At 35.8% G+C, this 24,797-nt stretch overlaps 1 protein-coding gene across 1 annotated transcript in view; it reads left to right on the top strand.

The window, feature by feature from the left end:
• Nucleotides 1-24,797, top strand: part of SPATA17 (spermatogenesis associated 17) — a 228,821-nt gene that overhangs the window by 28,893 nt on the left and 175,131 nt on the right. The window contains exons 4-5 of the mRNA XM_050780373.1: nt 8,740-8,790; nt 23,275-23,378. Coding sequence (XP_050636330.1) covers nt 8,740-8,790; nt 23,275-23,378 — 155 coding nt within the window. The remainder of the gene's footprint in view (nt 1-8,739; nt 8,791-23,274; nt 23,379-24,797) is intronic.

Raw genomic sequence — 24,797 nt, 5'->3', positions numbered from 1 at the left:
GTCTTCTTAAATGCTTGTCATGTGGGCATTTGTCTCACTGATACATTTGCTTATTTACATCTCATTTGATTGGAAGCTCCTGGGTAGCAGTGATGAGCCTATTTATTATATCTCAAAAATATCACAGTGACTGACACATAAAAGGCCTACTGAAATTTTTACCAACTGGATAAATAAATGATTCTCAGGGATACAAGTTGGAAGATGTTTGCTATGGTCAATGTAGATGATGATTAACATCAATATGTGCCAGGGTGGATTGTATTCTTGTTCAAAATTAGTCATCCCATCTCCCCTTCTTCATAGAAAGGATGATTCATACCCATCCCACTGATGTGGGGCTTGGCTGTGTGTTGTGAGCAGATGGGATATACGCCACACCCAAACTGAAGCTTTAAAGACGTGTTCTCAGTCTTTCCCTCTGGTAGAAGAATGGCATACCTTAGATCCAGCTTGCTCCTTCAACCTTAGGGCTGAGATGAAGAGATATGTGGGACATAGCTACAGGGAACCTTAGCTCACATGCAGTGTGAGTAAGAAATAAATTTTTGTTGTTTTGCAACCTACTGCGATAGTTGTATTTTTATCTCAGCAAAGCTGATTGATAGTTATAATGATAACGAAAGCAAGGATGTTTATAAGAAACATTCTGAATGGGTTACTTGGTTATGCTTACAAAAAGATGTTTGGAGCTTTTGGAGTTTGTTATGATGTTAGTACACCTCCATGTGGTGATATCTTGTAAGGCGATGGTGCAAACTCAGCAAAATCTCTCACACATCAAAATTAGAACTCAACAAATATTTGTTAAACCAAACTATTGAATGGGAGCCTGGATTAAAGGTCGGCACTGGAGATAAAATTCTAGATCCATAGTTATAAGATGACAGGAGTTTCTACCTAATGAAAAAAGTATGTGAACAGTACAGAATGGTGTCTAAGAATTGAGGCTTGTGGAATGCATTAGGTAGGATTTAGGAAGAGGAAAGGGAATTAAAAATGAGAATAAACAGGAAAATACAGTGATATTATATCACAGGAATCAGAGGAGAAAACTTATAGGAAACTTGGAGTTGTCAACAGTACCAAATGCGAAGTTGAAGCAGAAAGAGGACTGTGAAAAGATAGAAGTTCTAGGATCTCTTTAATGGGGAAAGTCAACTTTCCTCAAAATTCTCCTATACCAAAATATTTCTATCCAGCTTTTAAATAATTCTCATGGTGACATCAAATAGCTTATCAAGTCCTAAAGGGTCATGTGCTCTGCACTACAGTGACTTCATTAACCCACAATAATAGAGCTATTCCAGTCTTGTTTTGTGATGTGTTTGGCTCTTTTTTGCTTCCTGTATGACTGTTGTTTTTGTTCTTCTTTTCAACTTCCATTTTAGGCCTTTCTGCTGACTTTCATGATGCTATATCTAGCAACATAACCCAAATTTGCCTATCTTAGGGGTACAGAACTGTTGGGTCACAGCTGTGAAAATTCTTTCCTATTATTGAGGATGTGCTCTGATTCTTCTTTTTATTAGTAACAAACTTATTGCCACCTGGTGCATGTGCTCAGTGCACATGCATTTTATGCATGCTGAACTCTTGGTTTTTTACTGTGGCCTGTTCATTTCATTGTACAATCAAAAAGTCCTACTATTTGGGGACCCATCTTGTTTTAGCTGTGTAGTGTTCTAGTTAGCTTTTCCTTATCCCTTCCTTACCGCATTCGTTTCATAAATGGGGAAATAAAAATAAGTCATTCTTTTAAACAATAGTACCAGAAAAATGTAGAAATATCCTTTAATTTGCTTCTTTTAGAGCACTAACAATTTGAGAGTTCCCTGAGTGAATTTATCTGTAAAAACTAAATAGGATGGCTTGTACATATTTTGTTATACTTTTAAATTTGCTTTCCTTTTTTATATTTTATCATTACTCAATTTACATTATGTTTAACATCAAATGTGCTATTTTTGAATAGTCTGAGAGCAGAGAAGTATAAAGGCTATTGTAGTACATAATTAGTTTGATATGAGGTGTTATAAAATAATGATATATAACTGTAGTCCTAGACAGGTCAATGTTACGTTTTTAAATTGAGATCATCTAGTGAAGAACATATGTATGGCAACCACATTAAAACTCAATTTAATTAAAACTTTTTGTTGAAATGTATTAATAGCCTATGGTAGAGCTATTTAATTTAGAAAAATTACAAAGATTAATTTACAATAAAAAAGAAATTAATCAAATTACAAACATAACATTATATTGATGAAATCAAGGTTCCCAGTATTCATACATGGCTTACCATTATAACACTTCTTTCAATGTTTTCATATATGATTATTTAAAAGAGGAACAATGAAAGTTTTATTAACTTTAAATGGGAAAAAAGATTACATGTACCATCAAATTCCATTGTATGTTGTTATGATAAATGCCAACAATTTGATCTTTTCATGGTTGGCAAAAATGTATAAAATACCAGTCACTAGTTGTAAAACTGATAAGAGATTGACATAGTTGCTTCCATAGATGTTTTTCTTTCTCTTCATTAGATGAACACATGTTTATTTTTAGATGAGAAAATGCCCAATATTTTTGATATTTTTCTTTATAGGACTTCTAAATCAGTTATAAGATAATAAGGCAGCATTCTTCACCTTGTAGTGTCATACCAGAAAACTGAAACATATATATATATATATATATATATATATATATATATATATTTTTTTTTTTTTTTTTTTTTTTTTCCTTAGGGTCTAAACTCCAAAGAAAGGACAACTTAAGACTCTGAGTTACTAATATTAATTTAAAACTTTAACAACACATTTTCATCATAATTATAAGTTTAGATTTGGTTCACCTAATCTTGAAGATAATATTACTGGTAACTGGGACAAAGAATATAATTGGCTGTTAATTCTTTTTTATGGAAAAAATGGTATTTTAAAAATGAACTGTTGAGGCCAGGTGCAGTGGCTGATTCCTGTAATCCCAGCAATTTGGGAGGCCAACGTGGGCAGATCACCCGAGGTGAGGAGTTCGAGAACAGCCTGGCCAACATAGTGAAACCCCATCTCTATTAAAAATACAAAAATTGGCCAGGCATGGTGGTGAGCACTTGTAATCCCAGCTACTCAGGAGGCTGAGACAGGAGAATCAGTTGAACCTGGGAGGCAGAGGTTGCAGTGAGCCAAGATCTCGCCATTGCACTCCAGCCTGGGTGATGAGAGTGAAACTCCATCTCAAAAAAAAAAAAAAGAACTGTTGATAATGACCAATTGTCATCAATTGCCAGCAAAGAAGGCAAAACGTATGCACAAAATACTCATAATTACTTGATTAGAAATTAATTTAATAATTATACTCAAAATTATGAAATGTGGATGGCCCTAATATGGAAATGAACAAAAACTCAGGCTCATCAGATCTGTTATCCATCGTGCATGGCTTCTAAAGGTTTCATTCTTATCACTTTAATGCATATATTTCTTTTGTATTTTTCAATCTACCAAATGATGCCAGTTGATCTCATCATGTTATCTAGATATGTTACTCAAAATTATTATAAATATATATTACTTTAAATGTTTTGCTCTTGAAATGGTTGATCATTTCATCCTTGAAGCTCATATTTTCTTGGTTTTCAACCAAAATGCTCAACAATAAAGGAAAGATTAAATAACTTATGGTATGTTCATATAACAAAAAAATACAGTTATTGTATATTGTACATGAAAATATGTGAAGAAGGATTTTAAAACTGAGGAAAAGAAGAGATCTGTACTAGATTTGTTTCGAGTAGGTGAAACAGTCTTTTAATAGAAATTAAGCCTCTAGGGCTTCACAGAGAAGAATTTGAAGTCTGGGTCTAAACAAGAGGTGGAATGGTCATAGTTGACAAAGTCTGGAGCATGCTTTGAGAACATAAGGCTAAACTGAAGCGGGGGGTCATTGGGACTGGAAAAGGTGGTTAATTGTAAGATTAGGGAATTGAATGTGCTGTTGACATGAATATGAAAAGTCTTGGGATAGTGGCAGAAGTTCCAATGAAGAATAAGACTTTAACCTAGGTGTCAAAAATATTTTTTTGAGATGGAGTCTCACTCTGTTGCTGAGGCTGGAGTGCAGTGGTGTGATCGCTCACTGCAACCTCTGCCTCCCAGGTTCAAGCAATTCTCCTGTCTCAGCCTCCCGAGTAGCTGGGATTACAGGTGCCCACCACCACGCCCGGCTAATTTGCTTTTTTGTATTTTTAGTAGAAACAGGGTTTCACCGTGTTGGCCAGGCTGGTCTTGAACTCCTGATCTCCAGTGATCCGCCCGCCTCAGCCTCCCAGAATGCTGGGATTAAAGGCGTAAGCGACCATGCCTGGCCCAAAATCTTTGTACCCTGTAGCAGGAGCAGGTTGGGAGGGCAAGGAGAGATAAAGGATAGTGAGATTCAGAAGCCTAAGAAGTTCATCCTACTGGTTTGACATGGTTTGAAAGTACCCTTGGAGTTAGAACGCTAGCTTTTTATTCCAGTTGGTAGCACTTGTAGTAGGGAAGAAAAGGTAGTTTCTCCTATAAATAAATGCTTATAAGGATAACAGGGGAGATATGATTTGGACAGCTAGAAAGGAATGGTAAGACACTTCAGGCAAGCAAAGTCACATGAATATTAAAGTGGAGAAGAAAAAAATGTGCAGTAATTTGATCAGATTGCGGTTTAAGGGAAAGGAATAGGGAGGCATAATTGGAGAAAAGCAACTGGCACCTGATTGTGGTGAATTTTGCTTATCACTTTGACCTGTAAGAGAGTAGTTCTCATTTGTCCCGCACCCCCATTGTAATTCACTTGATAGAGAAAAACGAAACTTAAATACAGGATATACTCTCATCAGTAATCATTATCCTACTAGAGAAATAAAAAAGTTAAGTGTCGTGTGCCTTAGCTTGTAACTTTAAGTGTCATGTGCCTTAGCTTGTAACTTTATCTCTCTCTCTCCTAGTGATCTGAAATACTCAAGTGTGTTAGTTTCATCAGTCAGCCCAATTAGGATGCCTTGCTTTAAGCAATTGGAAACTATTGAAATTCTATGATTTTAAAAATTCAAAAAAGGAGTTGATAAAAGCAATACTTCATGAAATTAATCTAGAAGAGGTGTTCCAAATGGATTAAACATAATATTAAGCAGGTATGAAGACTGTAGGTTGTTCAGTCATAGGTAAAGAAGACTTGACAAAGCCCAGGGATTAGTTGGAAATGGTAGGTAAAAATGAAAGAATCAAATCCTCAATATAAAATAGAAAACCAACATAGCCAGTGGTGAAACTGAGTTCTCAGAAGTTTGTCTTACAGGCAGGATAACATTCAAAATACTTAGCCATGTGTAAGTAGGGTCACTCATCACAGTTCATGGACAAGAAATCAGAAAGGACACCAGTTATAAATAATAAGTATAACCTCTCTGGTCTAATTCCATTGAATAAGAGCTCAGTCTAAAAGATCCATATGTATATCAACCAGTCAGAAAATTAATTATGTTTTCAAAAGGAATATATTCCTTCTAAAAAATTTCAGAAGCTTTCTAAAAATTGAGCTAGGTAATATGACAAAGGCCACATATAGCTAACAAATGGGTGATAATGTTCAAATGCTATTTTTTAATCCCAGGAATTCTTCCTATCCTATCTGATGTAAATGCAAGACATCAATTCTCCCAGTCTTTCCTGTTCTTTTCCCCTCCCTCTTTTTCTTCATTTATTCAACAAACATTTGGTGAACATCTAAAATTGAGCACCATGTTTCCACTCCAATAAAACAATCTACTTCTGTTGTACTTAATTTTCACCTCAGATCTTTAATCTTCCCCTTTAAAGTAGACTTGATAACTTGATGATAAAGGAATAGGTAATTAATAAATAAGAATATTGCCTGCTGAGACATTAAAATGGCTTGTCATTCTTGGAGATGTTATTAACATTTGGTAGGTATAATATGCTTTCCAATTTCATGAAATTTCCAATTTCATGGAATGAAAAAAAAAACTTTTAAGACAGAATTGTAGAAAATAATTTTTTAAGAACTAGAGCCTTTCTATGAGTTATATTTTAACTGTTCAAGTAACCCAAAGGGTTAATGTTAATATAACAAATAATCATCATTTTCAGAATATAAAAACAAAGATAAAATTTTACAAAAGTTTAAAGTGTTTATATGTATCTCTTAGAAAGCTTATGGAAATGCAGTTCACATTCACATGTGATTTGTTTTTAGTTTTTAAAAAAATTATGGTGAAATATGTGCAGCATAAAATTTACCACTTCATTTTTAACTGTGTTATTCAGTAGCATTAAGGATATTCACATTGTTACATAACCATCACCACTGTTCATCTCCAGAACTTTCTCACCTTCCCAAATTGAAACTCTGTCATGTTAAATAATAACTCTCCTTTCCCTCCAGTCCCTGGTAACCACTTTCTACTTTCTGTCTCAATGAATTTGACTATTCTAGTACCTCATGTAAGTGGAATAATAAAATACTGTGTTGCATATGCTTCTTTCAGTACTTTCTAAAGCATCTGGGCTAGACAATTGAGAATAAATGTATCAATTAGTGATATCATGCTTAATCAATTAATTAAGAATGTTATATGAGAATCAAAGTGCTTTCTCACCTCTTAATACAGGATTCAGAATTCTTTGGTTCAAAATCTGAATCTCTTTTTCCTGTTAGTTTGTAATAAAATTGAGCCCTTTATACTTTTTGGAATTTTACTTTTTTTTTTTTTTTTTTTTTTTTGAGACGGAGTCTCACTCTGTCAGAATGCAGTGGTTCAATCTTGGTTCACTGCAACCTCTGCCTCCCGAGTTCAAGCGATTCTCCTGCCTGAGCCTCCTGAGTAGCTGGGATTACAGGGGCCTGCCACTACGCCCAGCTAATTTTTTGTATTTTTAGTAGAGACAGGGTTTTGCCATGTTGGCCAGGCTGATCTCGAACTCCTTACCTCGTGATTCGCCTGCCTCAGCCTCCCAAAGTGCTGGGATTACAGGCATGAGCCACCAGGCTCGGCCTGGAATTTTACTTATAGTTAAATTACATACAAAATGTGTAACATGAGCACTACTGATAATCCCTTTCATGATGACTATTAACTATGTCCTGAGCACCTTAGATACTTTATCTCATTTTACTCTTCATGACAACTCAATGAAGCATATAATGACCAGTTTTCTAAGAACGGAAATCAAGACTGAGAGACTTTCAGTAAGTTGTTCAAGGCCACACAGCTGTTAAAAGCAAAGCTAGGAATTGAACACAGGTCTGTGGCTCAAAAGCTCACACATACACTCTACTGTTAACTAAACAATGATATGATAAAGACAAGAAACATCCTTTTCTGAACCCAAACTTTTGGAAATATATAATATCCAATGTGTTTCTTCTTTATAGAAATGTTTAACAGCAATGTCTGCTTCAATATGATGTCAAGAAATACAGTATTAAAATAAATATTTTAAATCACCTCAAACACCAATTATGCCTTGCTTACAATCATGAAGAAATAGAATTTAAAATGAAGAAACATTGTTGTGTTCATTTGTAAATAACATATTGCAGCCAACTGTTTCTTAATTGCTCAGACAGTTGATAAATAATCCAGCCCTGCTGCTCTCCACAGACAATTTGCTTTGGATCAGACCAGGCAATTCAAACAACACTAATTACAGTGAAACCCTTTTATATGAATTTCTGTTTGTCACGGGGCAGAAAGCCCCTTTATAAAGAGTTAAGGCACTTTTTTCTGATTTTTGCCTGAAACATAACAATTATTACCTGGGCTCAAGTTATACTGAATAAATTTCGGTTGAATAAAAATGGATGAAGTTGTATATCATGTTAAAAGTATGTATCTCATTGCTTTTATTGTTTGTTGTACAGTCATGAATTATTTTAATTTTATATTTTTAATTAAAAGATAGAACAGATGGGCTTTATTTAAATAATATTTTCATTGAACTAAGCTACGTTGTTGAATGATTTACTGTAACAGAAATTTGTGTATTAATATATAGATGTGTCTTTACTGGAGAGAAACCAACACTTCAGGAAGTCTTCACTATACCAAGGGATTCGCTGTAACATGATATCATTGTATTTATGATTTTATGGTGTTAAAATGAATATTAAATGAAACAAAATTCCCAAGGATTACTCAGGAGGCAGCTAAGTACATAACATTTTGCATAGATGGTTGGAAGGCACAATTTTGCTCCATCACTGCATCCATATCCTTGAACGATTTCGACTGAAGGCAGCATTTCTTTGAATTTTTCATTAAACCAGACGTCTTGAAATATGAATTCCTTTTATGTTTCTGTGAGTTTTGGCTAAAAGAACCCCAGTGAATAAATCATACAATACTACATGTCACCAGCACTTGTGAATATTTCTGCTTTGTTATTCTATTCTCAGTAGAGCACCATTGATTATCAAACTCAGCGGAGAGCATTTTATGATCATATATCTCCATTAGCTCCTAGTTTGACTACCATAGATTTTTCTGGTTAAGCTTGCATTATGTATTAGGAAGCCTATCTCTTCAATACAACGTTTGATTTCATTTTTCTAAGGCTAGAACTCTTATTATGTATTATGTATAAAGATTCTTATCTTTTATATGTAAAAATAGGCTGCACTGTCTTTGTGTAACTGAAATGTATGCCATCTTTTTTTCTTGATTCACAGGTAGCATATTATACTATGATGATGAATCTCTACAATGCAATGGCTGTCAGGGTAAATATTTCTTCACTTGTTAAACAAATGAAAAGTCAATTGTGCCCTGAATTCACTTTTAATAAAATGAGCAAAGCAGAATAATGCAAATTTGATTGATATGCTAATGGTAAAGAGAGAAAGAGTATGTAGTTAAAAAGTTAGTTATGCTAAATAATCTTGGCAGTATTAAAAATTAGAGTAAAATGTAAAACATGTAATTATAAATGCTTATGTTTTAGAATGTTAAATATCTCTGAGCCATAACTAGAGAAAGACTTAAATATTAATGAAGCAATGTATTAGTTTCCATATGTCATATAGAATACATTGTGATAAATAGATGAACATGGTTCTGGAATATAAGATTCCTGCCCAATACAAATCAATTAGAAATTATTCATATGATTTAACAGTAATGAAGTCAGTTTCCAGCTTAGAAGTTTTATTTCTATCATTTCTGTATTCATTTTTACTGTGTTGTTTTCCTAATAGAAAACTGAATTTAGCAATTATGGAGCTTGAACTCGGTTTCTGTACTGATATTGGGAACGGACACAACAAAAATATTATTTCTTTTGTTTCAGACAATATGATAATAATTTAATTGCTAAGCTATTACAAATGGAGAAATTTCTTAAGTGAATTTCATTAGTGTCCTTAAAATCTATGTTGCCTTATATTTTTTTTCATTAATCTGTTAGTTCTTCTGCAAATAATGGATTTTATTTTGAGTGAGGCACGGTAGTAAAATTCTTTCAGAAAGTGCTGGAGTGAACCATAGTGGGTAAGATAACATTATTTTGACTCTGTATTTTGCTTTAGAAAGAGGCTCTTTCCTTTTCAGGTGAGTGTGCTGGTAGTCTAGCCGGCTCACTCTAGTATTTCTTCATCCTCCTCTCTGCTTGCTCTCCTGGAGTTTGAGGAAAAATATAAAAGGAAGAAGCAGATCTTCCTGCTGCTTCTCTTGAGCCAGAGGCAGATACTCTAGCTGCAATGGGCTATTTACCTTTCTCAGTAATATTCATACAGGAAAACAATTTTTCTATTTTAATGGGAATACTTTGGACTGGGGATTTCAGAGATTTTGTACTGCTTTGCTATAAACCTAACCTCAGAGACTAAAACACCATTGATTATTTTCTGCTTACTTCATGTCAGATGTGTCTCCAAAGTAAAAAGTCATAGATGACTGAGAACCTAAAGCAGTTAATGACCATTTAGCTATCTCCACTGGTCACCAGGGGAGATTGTAGAAGAATATTCTTCCTGTCTTCTGTGCTACTAGGGAGAAGCACAGAAGATAGGGTTAGAAAGCTGCATACTTTTGTGTATTATTTCACCACAAACCTTCATATCGAGTTCTGGTCTGACTTATTAAGGTTTCTTTTTCCTAGACTAAACATATGTAAGAAATTCACATCAATACAAGTCCTTCAGAAGGCAGTTTTTTACTTATTCCAGCATATACTAAAAGCTCAATTTTCCAATAGCATCATCCAATGTCAATTTATCTTTGATTAATGTCAATGGACAACGTTGAATTTTACCTGAGTCTTGTGATCCTGGAAAACAACAAAGGTTAAGAAATCCCCACACCTGGCTGGGTGTGGTGGCTCACACCTATAATCCAGGCACTTTGGGAGGCCAAGGCAGTTGGATTACCTGAGGTCAGGAGTTCGAGGCCAGCCTGGGCAACATGGTGGAACCCCACGTCTACTAAAAGTACAAACATTAGCTAGGCATGGTGGTGGGCGCCTGTAGTCTCAGCTACTCAGGAGATTGAGGCGGAGAATCCCTTGAGCACGGGAGGCGGAAGTTGCAGTGAGCCGAGATCCCACCACTGTACTCCGGTCTGGGTGATAGAGCAAGAATCCGTCTCAGAAAAAAAAAAAAAAAAAGAAAAAGAAATCCCCACACCCTTTTCTGTTTTAGAAACAGCTTACTGCAAAATAATAATAATAATAATAATAATAATAATAATAATAGAAAAAGGGAAAAAGTTACTCTTCCCTTGTATCAATTAGATATATACAGGGATGCTCCACTTTTTTACCTATGACAAGGCCAGGTGCATTCCCTCCAAATTTCCTTTTTTTTTTTTTTTTTTTTTTTTTGAGACGGAGTCTCGCTCTGTCACCCAGGCTGGAGTGCAGTGGCCGGATCTCAGCTCACTGCAAGCTCCGCCTCCCGGGTTCACGCCATTCTCCGGCCTCAGCCTCCCAAGTAGCTGGGACTACAGGCGCCCGCCACCTCGCCCGGCTAGTTTTTTTGTATTTAATAGAGACGGGGTTTCACCGTGTTTGCCAGGATGGTCTCGATCTCCTGACCTCGTGATCCGCCCGTCTCGGCCTCCCAAAGTGCTGGGATTACAGACTTGAGCCACCGCGCCCGGCCCCAAATTTCCATTCTTTACCTCACAAATGATTAGCTGAATTGCTTGTTCCTACTGATCAATTGGAACAAAATGTCTGTTAACCAATCTGTGATTTAGCTTCTCTCCCTCCTCTACGTCCCTGAGCCTTGGCCAGCATGTAACATCTTAACGTCCTCTCCTGATAATAGACTGACTTTAGGATAAAAGATTCTCTGATCTACTATTCATTCATGCCACCCTTTTATCCCACTTCTCCACCTTAGATTCCTTCTAGCCTTGTTTTACCTTCCTAGAAAGGAAAAATTCTTTGTGCCTTACGCTTGACTTGCTTGTAAATCTTGTGGTCAAAGTGCTCTCTCTATTGCAATAGTCTGCCTCTGAAGATTGCAGTAGTCACCCTCCCACTTCCTCTTGCAATACTCCTTTCAAATAAAGTCTCTCCCTTGTAATTCTGGATCCTTTTTCCCTTCCCCTTCCTTTCTCTTATGCTTCCCTCTGCTCCCCTCCCTACCTCTCCTGTCCACTCCTATCCTCTTCTTATTGCCTTTTCTCTCTGACACAACATTTTGGGATATCAGAGTAAGGGTGGGAATGCAGTAGGGATTAAAGTGAGGGGAGGGAAGACTTAGCATTTACCTGGAGGTTGGAACAGTCCACTTAGTGACACTCAGAAATTTCTGCGAGGCTGTGTGGAGCACATAAATATTACTATGGGAAATTTCTAATAGAGACATTTCTCTAACAAAGAAGTTCAAAGTCACTCTTCAGAGGTTTGAGATGGGTTAACCTGGTAGTAGACTATGTGCTACTTCATGTTCCTAAGTTGAAGAATCAGGAATGAGGCTCACTGGCATAAAGACCATAAATGATTCCATAACAATGATAAGTTTATAGCATTGGTTGATCCAAGTGACCAGTGACCAGAACTGAATCCATCAGTGGACTCCAACCAATTTATTTGTAAGTGGATTTTTGCAAGATGGTGCTCTTAAAATTCTGCTACTTGGAAGAGTGAGTGGCCAAAGAAACCAATGTGTGGCCCAGATACCGTTGTGTTGTGTACATCTGAAGATTACAATCCTAACTGGATACCAGTAGCTGAAGTTTTATTTCTAATACATACAAATCTGCTTTTTCAGTTCATAAGCTACCTGGTAACTTAGTTCAAAATTAGAAGTGAATGGCGAGTGTTCAAAAGAAAGAATCTCTAACGGTAACAGATAACTACCAAATATCTATATGGCCAATCGTATCCAGACAGATATATAGGTACCCAAATTATGAATAAGACCTTCATGAACGACATATAAGAACAAAACTTTTGTCTTAATTTTCCTTATGAACAAAGCCTATTGTAAGTTATATATATTTGGCTATTGATTGCTACCATGACAACTAAAATGTATTCAATTGTCAAAGAGGCTAGTGGAACATTTCTGAAATGGCAGGAGTTTTACAAATTTATTTATAGCCTATCCATCCCTAAATAGATATCACTCTTTTGTAATGAAGAACAAATTATATGTATGTGATTTTCTTTTATGTAATATATATTAATATCCGGATTTGCTGCATTTAGTTTTAAAGGGTCACCTTTTCTCTAAAGACTTTATGATGCCCCTACCCCTGCAGAATTCATCACTTTCCTTTTTTATGTTCCTGTTTTACCATCGACATACTTCTGTTATAGAACCTGTAACATTTTATTATCCTTACTAATTTACATGCCTGTCTCCACCCCACCACCTCCTGCCCCCCTACACACTGTAAGTCTCTTGAGGCCCAGATCCTTTCTTCTTCATCTTTGTATCTTCAATGCTTGGCTTATAGTAGGTGGTTAAATAAATATCCCTGAATAAATCAATGAATGCTGGCCTATTCTTTCCTAAACAAGGAGTAAAAAAAAGTCCTTTACTTTAACACATTTTTTCTAAGTTTCAAAGCGCGTTTGTTGCAAACTATTTAAGCCTTTGCTGGGGGATCTCTAAGCCTTTTGTGATTATCTGACTATACTATAATGATGTAGATAAACTGGACTTGCTAAGGTAAAATTCAGTTTGCGCAGTTCATATGTAAATAGAAGACTTCACGAGATTCAGGATTTTGCTGAAGTGTCATAACGCATACGGATTTGAAGGAGGTTTGCTATGATATAAGCTGCTGTCAGAACCCACAGTATGCCTTTACAAAACCCCTGTTGCTGATTTGCTGCTAGGCCAGTGACAGTCAATTAATAGAGCAATAAATTGCTCAGTAAATTTTTATCTTAGCTCCTGGGGCCCTATTCCTCCTGTTTCTCTGTGACACTTTATTTCCTTTTTAGTCTTCAATTTGACTTTACTCCAGTTAGAGTTCTGCTGTTCTTCCAGCATCTTTTCTACTCCATTGTGGATCCTATTTAAATTTGGCCCCCAACTTTTATTTTCAGTTCTCTTTCTTTGAACAGCTGTTAGTATCTTATGCAAACGCCATGAGCTGATTCCGTTGCATAAGTCATTTCTCTCCCTCTACCATCTAGATGTACAATTGTATATCTTCTGACAGCCTTGTGTAAAACTGACCCTCCATTTTCTATATAGCGAGCACTTGGATGTCATCTTAGCCCTCCAAATACTGGGCTTAGAGAGTCCGGTTTCTGACAATATTATAAAGATGAGGGTAGGAATTACTTATGTGGGGAAAACCCATTTAAAAATATCCCCAGGTAGTAGAGTTTAGTGGAATTATTTTTTTCCATCCTAAGGTCTATTTCTTGTCCCTTTTTCGCATTACCTTGATTCATAGTTTTCAATATTTAGTGTTTTCTCTTGCTTATGGCTTTTGCTGATTGGCTGACCCCATCCAGGAAGAAGTCTGTCGTACAAACGACATATATCTTATACCCAATTCTTACATTTATTTGTAGGGGGAAAATAACCCAGGACCAAGATTACATGCATTCAGCCTCAACCTTGTTGCTGACATCTCTATTTTTCCACTAGAATGACTCCAGATTCTGAAACTTATTCTCAGAGAATAAATAGCTATAGCTGGGGGATACCACCAGCTATACAGTCAGTGTACTGTAGTCAAACTGACTGACAGTGAGGAAGCAAGGATTTAAAAAAGGTAACTTCCCAGATTCTGAACTTGTTAGGCTGAGCTCTGGCCAGACTTCAGTGGATTCTGTTTCCTTGGTTCTCTCTCTTTCTAAGGACTTCTTATTTTATTTATGCCCTCTTCTAGATCAATGCTCCTTTGATTTGTGATGCAGGATTTTTCTTGGTCCTTTTGCAGGGATTATAGCAGGAGGTGCCTCATCGACTTGGCCTGCCTGGCTGTGCCTGGCTTGTGCTCCAGCCACTGGCCGCTGCGACTGCACGCTCAATCCCTGGCTGGAGAGTGTGTATGAGCAAGTGAGTGCAGGGTCTGTCCAGCCATTCTCAACACCAGCACAGGGGCAGGTTCCATTCAGGGCTTGCGGCTGGACTAGGTGTGTTGTCCAAGGGGAATGCGGTGGTGCCCAAGCAGAGGTGCCCACAACCCAAAGCCCCAGAAGGGGTGTTACAACAGGCTAATTAGCTCCTTTAGTTCTGCCATCTGCAGCTGGATGGATGGTGGTGTGTTAACAGCTGGGTCAGTCGCTTGTCCTGCTCTGGCCTGCGGCTCCGGGGCTGGTTTGGCCCCACCGTTGCTTCCTATGATGTGGAGCAGCTGCCCGAAGGTGGTCTCTCACCTGAAGTTGGGTCATCTCCCCCAGTGTGACTGAGTCTGGGATTTTTATAGGCACAGGATAGGGGAGCAGGGAGCTGTAGGTAGTATTGGAAAAGGCAATTGCTGAGTGGGTAAAAAACATTATTGAGAAAGAACCAAGTGGGAAAGGGCAGGCCAAACAAGAACAGAAGTTCTCACTCCGGGTCATGGGTTTTATCTGGAACCTGCAGTCTGGTCTTTCAGCCTTCCAGCTGTTTTTGGCTTAAAGATGGGGTTTCACTGCTGAGGCATTTGTCTGACTCCTGCCGCAATTATATGGGTATGTTGAGCTTTGTAGAGAAGGAGGATGGAGAGTAGATTAGTAATGTTCCAAGAGTGAGATTACAGTTTGTTAGAATGTGGGGGGAACATTAGACTTATTTTTTCCTACATGGGATATAACACTGTGAAATTCAGTTTTCAACTGAATGCCCTGCAATTCTCCTGAAACATAGTTGTTTCTTTAATAAAGTTTACACTAATGTTTGTAAATTCGAAAGACTAATCTGTCCACTTCAACTTTGTTTTAGTGTGCAATTCATACTTTTGACATCAGTTTCTGATATGAAATGTTCATTGTCTTGTAGTATCCTACGAAGAGTTCAATTATGAGTAAATTATTGTGGCTGCTAATTTTTGAAAAACAAAATGAATCTCTGAAGCTAGGCAAGAAAAAGATTGCTATGTCATGTATTGTCAAATCTTGGTAGGTCAGAAGCACTGGTAAATAATAATAATGAATTAACAATTGTACAGCAGTTACTACTTTCCAGGCACCATTCTAAGTATTTTAAATATTTTAACTATTCTCTGTAATCATCATAACCAATTCTCTGAGGTATAGATATCATTAAGATTACAACTTAAAAGATGAGGAAAGGGAATCACAGAAAGGTATCTTGCCCCAAATCACACAGCTAGTAAGTCATAGTGTTAGACATTGAACGCAAGAGGTCTGGCACTCACATTTCTGTCATTGCTGGTCACTTGTAATCTTGGCTTTACTTCCAATCCTCTTTTTCTGAAAATATGGAAGAGAACAACTATACTGACCTAGACTGAGCTCTTAGGGACATTTCATTACTCATACCCTGTTTTCTTGGAAAACTGACCTCGTGGCCTGATAGTTCATGAGCATCCTTATTGGTAGTACATTTCATGCGGGAATTCTAAATTAAGTGACAATTAGCTAAGGAGTATGTTGAGGCATTCCAATGCAGTGTCACATGCTTCCCCTTGTAGACAGAATTAGATGGCCCATGACGAAAAATCTCACCATCTAAAAGAATATTCAGGCTGTGGCCTCCCCCATTCCTATTGCCAGCTTCAGGATTTGTCATCCATCATAAGCCTAGATGAAACACCCTTCCTGCTCCAATTTTAAATGGATTTTTGTGTAGGATGTAACAAATGATAACAAAGAGAATTCATCATTTCTTTGCTGGTTAAAGTCCAAGGTATAGATCACACAGATTTTTGAAATTTAAAAGTCTGTGTTGAGTTTCATTTATACCTCTACCATGCCTGTTTTGGACCCTGAAGCATCAATGGAAAAGAAAAGGGACTCTAACATTTTTGAAACATTAGGAACAATCACAAAATTGTTATTAGTACTGAAAAAGTCAACTTCTGTTTCTAAATTAATGTTTAGAGTATAGTAGTCTTTAATAAACTAAACATAATGGGGACATATAATCTGTCACAGACCTTGGAATGTAACGAAGGTAAACTTTATGGGAAATATTTATTCCTTTTAATGACTTTGAAAAGCCTCCTTTGTATCATGTCATACATCTTGACTCTCCCTTTGCCTGTCTGCCCTAAAACAACTGGAGCAATATCACATGAATGCAAATTTCAGGAAGTGCTGGTATGCAGCATCTTAGAGATCTCTCTTATAAAATGAATTCTGTCATACGTTTTTATCTTAGTTTCAAAGATCTATGAGGAATGAAAAAAATGGTAATAATCAAAAGCTTATAGAGTGTTAAAGAACTGCAGATGTAATTAATTGTTTCAAGTAAAATTCCTTTTACCCTGAAATCCCCGTACCAGTTATTGATCAATCACCTATACTTACTTAGTGAAATTCCACTGGAATCTGCAGTTTCAACTGATTCTTTATTATTTTAAATTATTTGACTTGATTATAGTGCCCCCAAACAATTTTTTTCAGATTGAAATGCTCACATTTAGGGAAACAGAAGCAATAGTAACAGGAGAAACAGTGGAACAAAGGTCATTTAAACAACAAATTTGCCAAATAACATCACTTTATTGGCTTATTTCCCCTTAGAGCTTTCTCCATATATAATAAAAATTTTAATTTATAATAATCAGTCTAACCTGATATATCAAATAACCATTTTCTTTTGTTTCCCACTTGTGTCTAAAATACAAAAAAAAAGTTAGAAAAGATTTCTTTACTTAGTAAAGTACTTTACTTAAGTAAAGATGGCTTTACTTAAAAATGATTAAATATGTATCAGATATATAAAGATTCATCTCAATCCCTTAAAGTACTTATAATACTATTTTCATATTTATAATACTATGAAGTAAGCATTTGTATTTAGAATAATGACCCTAAGATTACATGGTTAGAGATAGATAAGTAAATTAATTCAGAAAAAGGATATGGAAGGTCTTTTATATGCTAGACATTATGTTATGCTTCTGGGCATACAGAATGAATAACAGTTTTATTTATACAAAAAAAAAGTATCCCAAAATATCAGCCTTGGGAAGAAAAGAAGGGGCCATCTGGACAACAACAAGCTTTTACCTGATGATGGAATAGATATTAATGTTCCATCCTCATGTAAAAGTATATTTCTTCCTCCCTCCTCCTACTTCTAGTACCAATATCATTGTGAAATGATTAAATAGATTTGTACAGAAAGGAAGTATAAGGCCAGTGAGAGTGGGGAAACAGAATATTAAAGAGAGGAAACTGCACATTTAACAATTATCCAGAATCTTTTGCTAAAAATATCTAGTTAAGATTTTCACATATACGTCCAATATATGTGAAACTATATTTTCATATGATAATATTTTATGTATAAATAGAAATGGTTGTGATGTGACAATGCAGTGATACCTAGAATGAAAACTTGGGTTATATTACTACTTTTTACATTCCTGATCTTTGAAGATTTAGTAAACCCGCATTTCTGTGCTCACTGTACAGTCTTTTTTAGAATGTTGAGCATTCTAATGAAAGTATAATTATGGATAACTGAGTTCTACTTCTGTGCTCTCATATACATTTAGAGCATTAATACTGGGTGAGCTATCATCAAGGAATTTGTTTTCCATACCTTCATTTTTCTTTTTATTTTTTCTTTTTTTTTTTTTTGAGACAGAGCCTCGCTCTGTTACCCAGGCTGGAGTGCAGTGGTGCGATCTCGGCTCACGGCTCACTGCAACCTCTGCCTCCCAGGTTCAAGCTACTCTCCTCCTCAGCCTCCAGAGTAGCTGGGATTACAGGTTCCTGCCACCACACCCAGCTAATATTTTGTATTTTTAGTTGAGATGGGGTTTCACCATGTTGGCCAGGCTGGTCTCGAACTTCTGAACTCATGATCCGCCCACCTCAGCCTCCCAAAGCGCTGGGATTACAGGCATGAGCCACCGCTCCCAGCCCCGTGTCTTCATTTTTCTTGTTAAGAGAGAAGATATTTTTTCTTTTAGTGTCGTTAAGGTTACTATAGATTTTCAGGAATAAAAGTAAACCCAATGGAGGGAAAATCTTTTCTATGGCAGATGGTTTTTAATATATCAAGGTTTTGCCATTTGTTTTAGTGCTTAAAATAAACATTATTTATAAGACCACTTACATTTTGATGTTACTTAATGAGGAATATGCATCATTGATTTGACTAGCTTAAGAGGTCATTTAGAACTTGCCCGTTAACAAGCTGTAATCTGCTGAGCACACAATGACTTTGTTGAAAATTATCTATTCAGAGCTGATCAATGACAATAATTGTTTTATACCAATCACTTTTGAAAGTTGCTAATTACTTTGAAGGACATGAATACAAGTCATTTTTCTTTTTTTTTTTTGAAGTCATAACCCATTCACCTTGAAATTAAGAAGAAATGTTATAAAAAATCATCTTGCTGCTTGAAAGTACATTTAAAAAAATTAAAAGTGTATTTACTAGTACTGGAATATTAACAGAATATTTAGGCAAAATTTAAGATGTCATTTGTTTCTATAATAGGAAATATAGTACACTCTCATCTATATTGTATTTTACAATATCAGTTAGCTATTAGTTAAACTAGTCTCCCTATAATATAAGAAAATACCATATTTTAAACTAAAGAACACGCATATACTCTCTCTCTTTATACAATATATATGTAAGGTGTTTTAGTGGAAAGAGTGGGCTTTGAAGTAAGACAAACCTGGGTTTGTATTCTGACTTTCCATTTACTGTTTTACTGGTTATGTGACCCTGAGCAAATTACTTAACCTCAGTTTCTTCATTTTTAACATGGAGATCATGCCCTGTTCACAAGGATATTGTGAGAATAAAAGCAGTTAGCATAATACCTGGCACATTCATGGACCTCAATAAATTTTAGATCCTTCATTTCACTGATGGCAGCTTCTTCACCCACTCAAATGCTGTTTCCTCCAGATCTTTTTATCCACTCATCTCTAAGAAAGCCACTTAAAGACTGATTGATTATACTTTAGTGTGGATGAGTTTTAATTTGTTACCTTAACCATCACTTACTTATTACATTCTTTAATATCCAATTTTGAATAAATGGAATTATCTTGGAGAGGAATTTTAGCCAGCCTTTGGAGAAATGCGTAGGGTGTCAGGACATTAGAATGTTTTCTGAAAGCATACCAGTTGTAGTCTCTCTAGACATGGTTGGTGCTGTTTCCAATAGTTGCTGGGTTTGGAGAAGGAAAGAGCCCATGTTGTTGCATTTTTTCTGTTTTAATTACAAGAAACTCTTCTTATTTGAACACAAATCTTTCAGCCAATTTCAGTTTTTTTTCCTTTAACATCTCTTTCTTACAAATGGGAATATCCACTTCTCTGATATTACCAAATCATAAACCCTCATCATTCTTCCTTCCTCACAGTATGCCAACATGCATCTTTTGTGTTTTCTGGCACATTTAATCTTATTTTATTTGTAATTTAGTGATATTTTAATGTGATAGGTAGCCCCTCCCTTAATACTATTTGGTATCTTAATATTTTCCTATGCAACTTGAATAACTTCTATTACTGATGATGGATTTCCTGTCAGTACACATATTTACAAGTGTTCCCTTCATTAATAAAATTGTTACTGTATATGCAGTAAAAGTATGCTGAAACATTTGAAGCCATCCAACCAGCTATAAGACCTTAGGCAATTAGTTAACCTCTCTAAACATCAATTCCCTCTTCTCTCAAATGAGGCTAATAATAATCTCCACCTCAGAATGATGCTATAATGATCAAATTAGATAAGCTAGGAAAATATGCACTTATTTGCATGTATGATTTATATATGTATACATATTCCAATTGATTCTTCTTTTTCATTAGGAAAGTGGTTCTGTCAATTCCTTGTTTTTCCTTCTCAGTCATAATATAATATTGGTAAAATTAGGAAGAGTTTCTAAATTGAGTATATAATTTTAGAATTTTTTTTAATTTAAAGAATTAATCTTGCAAATAAGAACATTTGAGAAGTATTTCAAAAGACACTTTGAATACTTTTGTTACATTAGTTTGCTATACTACTAGTTTCACTTTCTAAAGTTATTGTTGGCTGGGTGTGGTGGCTCATATCTGTAATCCCAGCACTTTGGGAGGCCGAGGTGGGAGGATTGCTTAAGGTCAGGAGTTCAAGACCAGCCTGGCCAACATGGTGAAACCCTGCCTCTACTAAAATTACAAAAATTAGCTGGGCATGGTGGCACATGCCTGTAGTCCAAGCTACTCAGGAGGCTAAGGCAGAATAATCATTTGAACCCAGGAGACAGAGGTTGCAGTGAGCCGAGGTCTTGCCACTGCACTCCAGACTTGGTGACAGAGCAAGACTCCATTGAAAAAAGAAAAAGGCCAGGCGCGGTGGCTCATGCCTGTAATCCCAGCACCTTGGGCGGATCATGAGGTCAGGAGATCGAGACCATCCTGGCCAACATGGTGAAACCCCGTTTCTACTAAAAATACAAAAATTAACTGGGCATGGTGGTACGTGCCTGTAATCCCAGCTACTCGTGAGGCTAAGGCAAGAGAATCACTTGAACCAGGGAGTTGGAGGTTACAGTGAGCCAAGATCATGCCACTGCACTCCAGCCTGGTGATAGAGCAAGCCTCCATCTCAAAAAAATAAATAAAATAATTAATTAAAATAAAGTTATCGTCTCTGATTTACTTGTTCTTACAAGCTGTTTTGCATATTTTCAGTTACTTTAGTAATTCTCATACTGGGAGTCTGACAAAAACACTATCTTATAATCGTCATGTTTAATATCTTTTTTTTCTCTTTTGAGACAGGGATCTCACTTTGTCACCCACGCTGGAGTTCAGTGGCACAATCTCGGCTCACTTGAACCTGCGCCTCCCCGGTTCAAGCGATTCTTCTGCCTCAGCCTCCCGAGTAGCTGGGACTACAGGCGCATGCCACCATGCCCAGCTAAGTTTTGTATTTTTAGTAGAGATGGGGTTTCACCATATTGGCCAGGCTGGTCTTGAACTCCTGACCTTGTGATCTGCCCGCCTTGGCCTCCCAAAGTGCTGGGATTACAGGCATGAGTCACCATGCCCAGCCATGTTTAATATCTTAAATTGCAAAATGGTTATAAATAACCTTTTAAATGGCTGTGTTTTAAAAGAGAGAAAAATAAAGAATCAGAATTTAAATAAACAATTTTTTCGGTTTACTTTTTATTGATCCAATATTCAACTTATACAAATTTTATACTAAATATTTTTTAGCTAAAAGAAAGTAGACTTTGGGGATAAAACCCAATGGACTGGTGCTTAGTCTCCATATTTCCCTTTTCTATTAAAAAAAAAAAAAGTTTAGGGAAGATGTGCGTTCTCTTAGCCTAGCAAACTGTGCTAAAGTTGGTAAGACTTTATATCCGAAAAGAGAATCGTTTATGATATGTGAGTTGTTCATATAGATATTTAAACTGTTGGAAAATTTTAGGGGGAATGATGCTAAATCTTTATGCAAGACTAAGTTAATAGTTTTCAATATGTGCTATTTCTTTTTCCTCTAATCCTTTAAATAATTTAGCTGTTTTTTCCTAATTAATATCGTATATTACTTTATTTGAGTTTTTCAAATGGGGGTATTAGAAAATATAGCAAAAATATTTATATTAACAAAGATAGAACTTAAGGACAGTGACTGATTCTCATGGTTCCTGGGGTTGTATAAGATATCTAGAAGCTGAATTAGGTATGATCTCTCAGACCCCTAACATTCCTCTCATGCAAAAAAAAAAAAAAAAAAAAAAAAAAAAAAAACCACACCCTACTTTGATGATATGTTCTAGTAAAAATAAAACTATTTGAATGTCAGCATTGAAGTAAAAGATGGAAGAAGCAGATAATTTCAATAAAAATGTTCTTTTGTTGAAAATCACAGTTCTCTTTGTTCCCAGTTCTACATTGCAATGGTTATGAGAGTGGGCTCTCTGAAGCACTAACTTGAAATTTGATTCCTAGATTCATCCCAATAGCTATATAATTATAGGAAAATTGTGTAACCTCTCTTTTTAACTGTTTCCACATCTGTAAATGAGGTAATGAGTATTTATGTCATAGTAGTGTTCTAAAGATTAAATACATAAGTGTAAGCAAAAACCCTTAGATTAACGCCTGGCACATAATAACTCAGTAAATGTTAGTTATTGTTGCTATTGTTAAGGAAGTATTAAAATGTCATAATTGAGATACAAGAATTTGTTTAAATATTTTGATACCACTGAATTTAAGAAGCCCATTAATGAGACAAAATACAAAAACTAAATATGTATTTCAATGAGACCAAATACAATCTTAAAGTGAGTTGGTTATGAAAAAAAAATCCATTTGCCCAGGAAGTGGAAATGGTAGGAATTTATAAAGCAAATTTTTGTAAATCTTTCCATAGTTTAGTATTCTGTGAAATAATTATAAGTAATTTAAAATAAATTATAATAGCCTATAATTATGTTTATTTTAATAATATTTCATAATAAATTTGTTAGGAGAACCTATATTTACAGCTAATATACTGTTGTATTAATGGAAGAGCCTAAGACTTTATTTGATAGGAGTTATCAGCCATAATTACCTTAATTTTGAAGTGTTATTACATTTTTTAATGAAAGTATTTACTGGCATATTTTATCTCTTTATTTACTTTAATAGATTCAGAGACGATGGCGAGGCTATAGGGTTCGGAAATACCTCTTTAATTATTATTATTTGAAAGAGTACCTCAGAGTCGTTTCAGAGACCAATGATGCAATTAGGTAAGTAGTGCAATCATCCGTTCACTAGGGAAAACTTTGGAAAGATTACTCAATAGATATTGATCAACACCATAGTTAGAAATACTTTTTTTGTTGTTGTTGTTAGACAGAGTCTTGCTCTGTTGTCCAGTCTGGAGTACAGTGTTGCAGTCTCGGCTCACTGCAATCTCCGCCTCCTGGGTTGAAGCAATTCTCCTGCCTCAGACTCCTGAGTAGCTGGGATTACAGGTGCCCACCATCATGCCTGGCTAATTTTTTTCTATTGTTTAGTAGAGATGGGATTTCACCATATTGGCCAGGCTGGTCTCGAACTCCTGACCTTGTGATCTACCCGCCTTAGCCTCCCAAAGTGCTGGGATTACAGACATGAGCCACTGCACCCGGCTAGAAATACTTTCTAAAAGTCCGTGATATTTAGGCAGATGTTTACTGATTTTATATATATATATATTTTTTATATATGATTCTATTTACCTTAATTTATTATTATTATATTTTTAAAATCTTATATCCTTCACTGCAAGTTATTTATGTGTGTAGTATCCTGTATATTTATGTATGTGTGTAGTATCTTGGTCCTATACACAACAGTTTCAGGAAAATTATTTCATGATGAGATGAATTTATCTGTAAAATGATCTAGAGATGCAACATTAAATATGAAAAGCCTCAGATGCATTTGAGAAACATGTTCCATAGCAAGAACTTGCCTCTTCTAGAATAAAATATCATGACACATATTAAAAAGGTCTGTTCACTGTCAGTTTTGATTTGCTTAAACACATAGGAAGATAGGACATAGGTTTAGGATATGGCATCTGTAGAATTATGCAAAGTAAAGGCATCATAATACTACTCAGCAGCTTTTCCAAAGTTCTATGTTAAGTTTCCATAGTACTTTGAAAATAGATTTTTCCTCCTGTGATATGTCCCATTCTAATAACATGTAAATGACCATATGCATATAGTACATTTTGATAAAAAAGAAATACTAATTAATAATAGTTGGTATTTATAGAATAGTCTCACTTTCAAAATATTTTCTGCATATATCATATATTATCTTATTTTACTCTTTGTTTTTTTTTTTAATTTTTGAGACAGAGTCGTCCTCTGTCATGCAGGCTGGAGTGCAGTGGCACTATCTCAGCTCAGTGCAGCCTCTGCTTCTAGGGTTCAAGTGATTCTTGTGCCACAGCCTCTTGAGTAGCTGGGATTACAGTTGCGTGCCACCACGTCCAGCTAATTTTTGTATTTTTAGTAGAAATGGGGGTTTCACCATGTTGGCCAGGCTAGTCTTGAACTCCTGACCTCAGGTGATCTGCCCACCTCAACCTCCCAAAGTGTTGGGATTTCAGGCATGAGCCACTGCGCCCAGCCCCTTATTTTACTCTTTAAAATTTTTGAACTGAAGAGAAC

This window comes from Macaca thibetana, chromosome 1 (genome assembly GCF_024542745.1).
Source record: "Macaca thibetana thibetana isolate TM-01 chromosome 1, ASM2454274v1, whole genome shotgun sequence".
NCBI classification, from domain to species: Eukaryota; Metazoa; Chordata; class Mammalia; order Primates; family Cercopithecidae; genus Macaca; species Macaca thibetana.
Note: the sequence above shows the minus strand (reverse complement) of the source record. Positions and strands in the feature narration are given on the sequence as shown.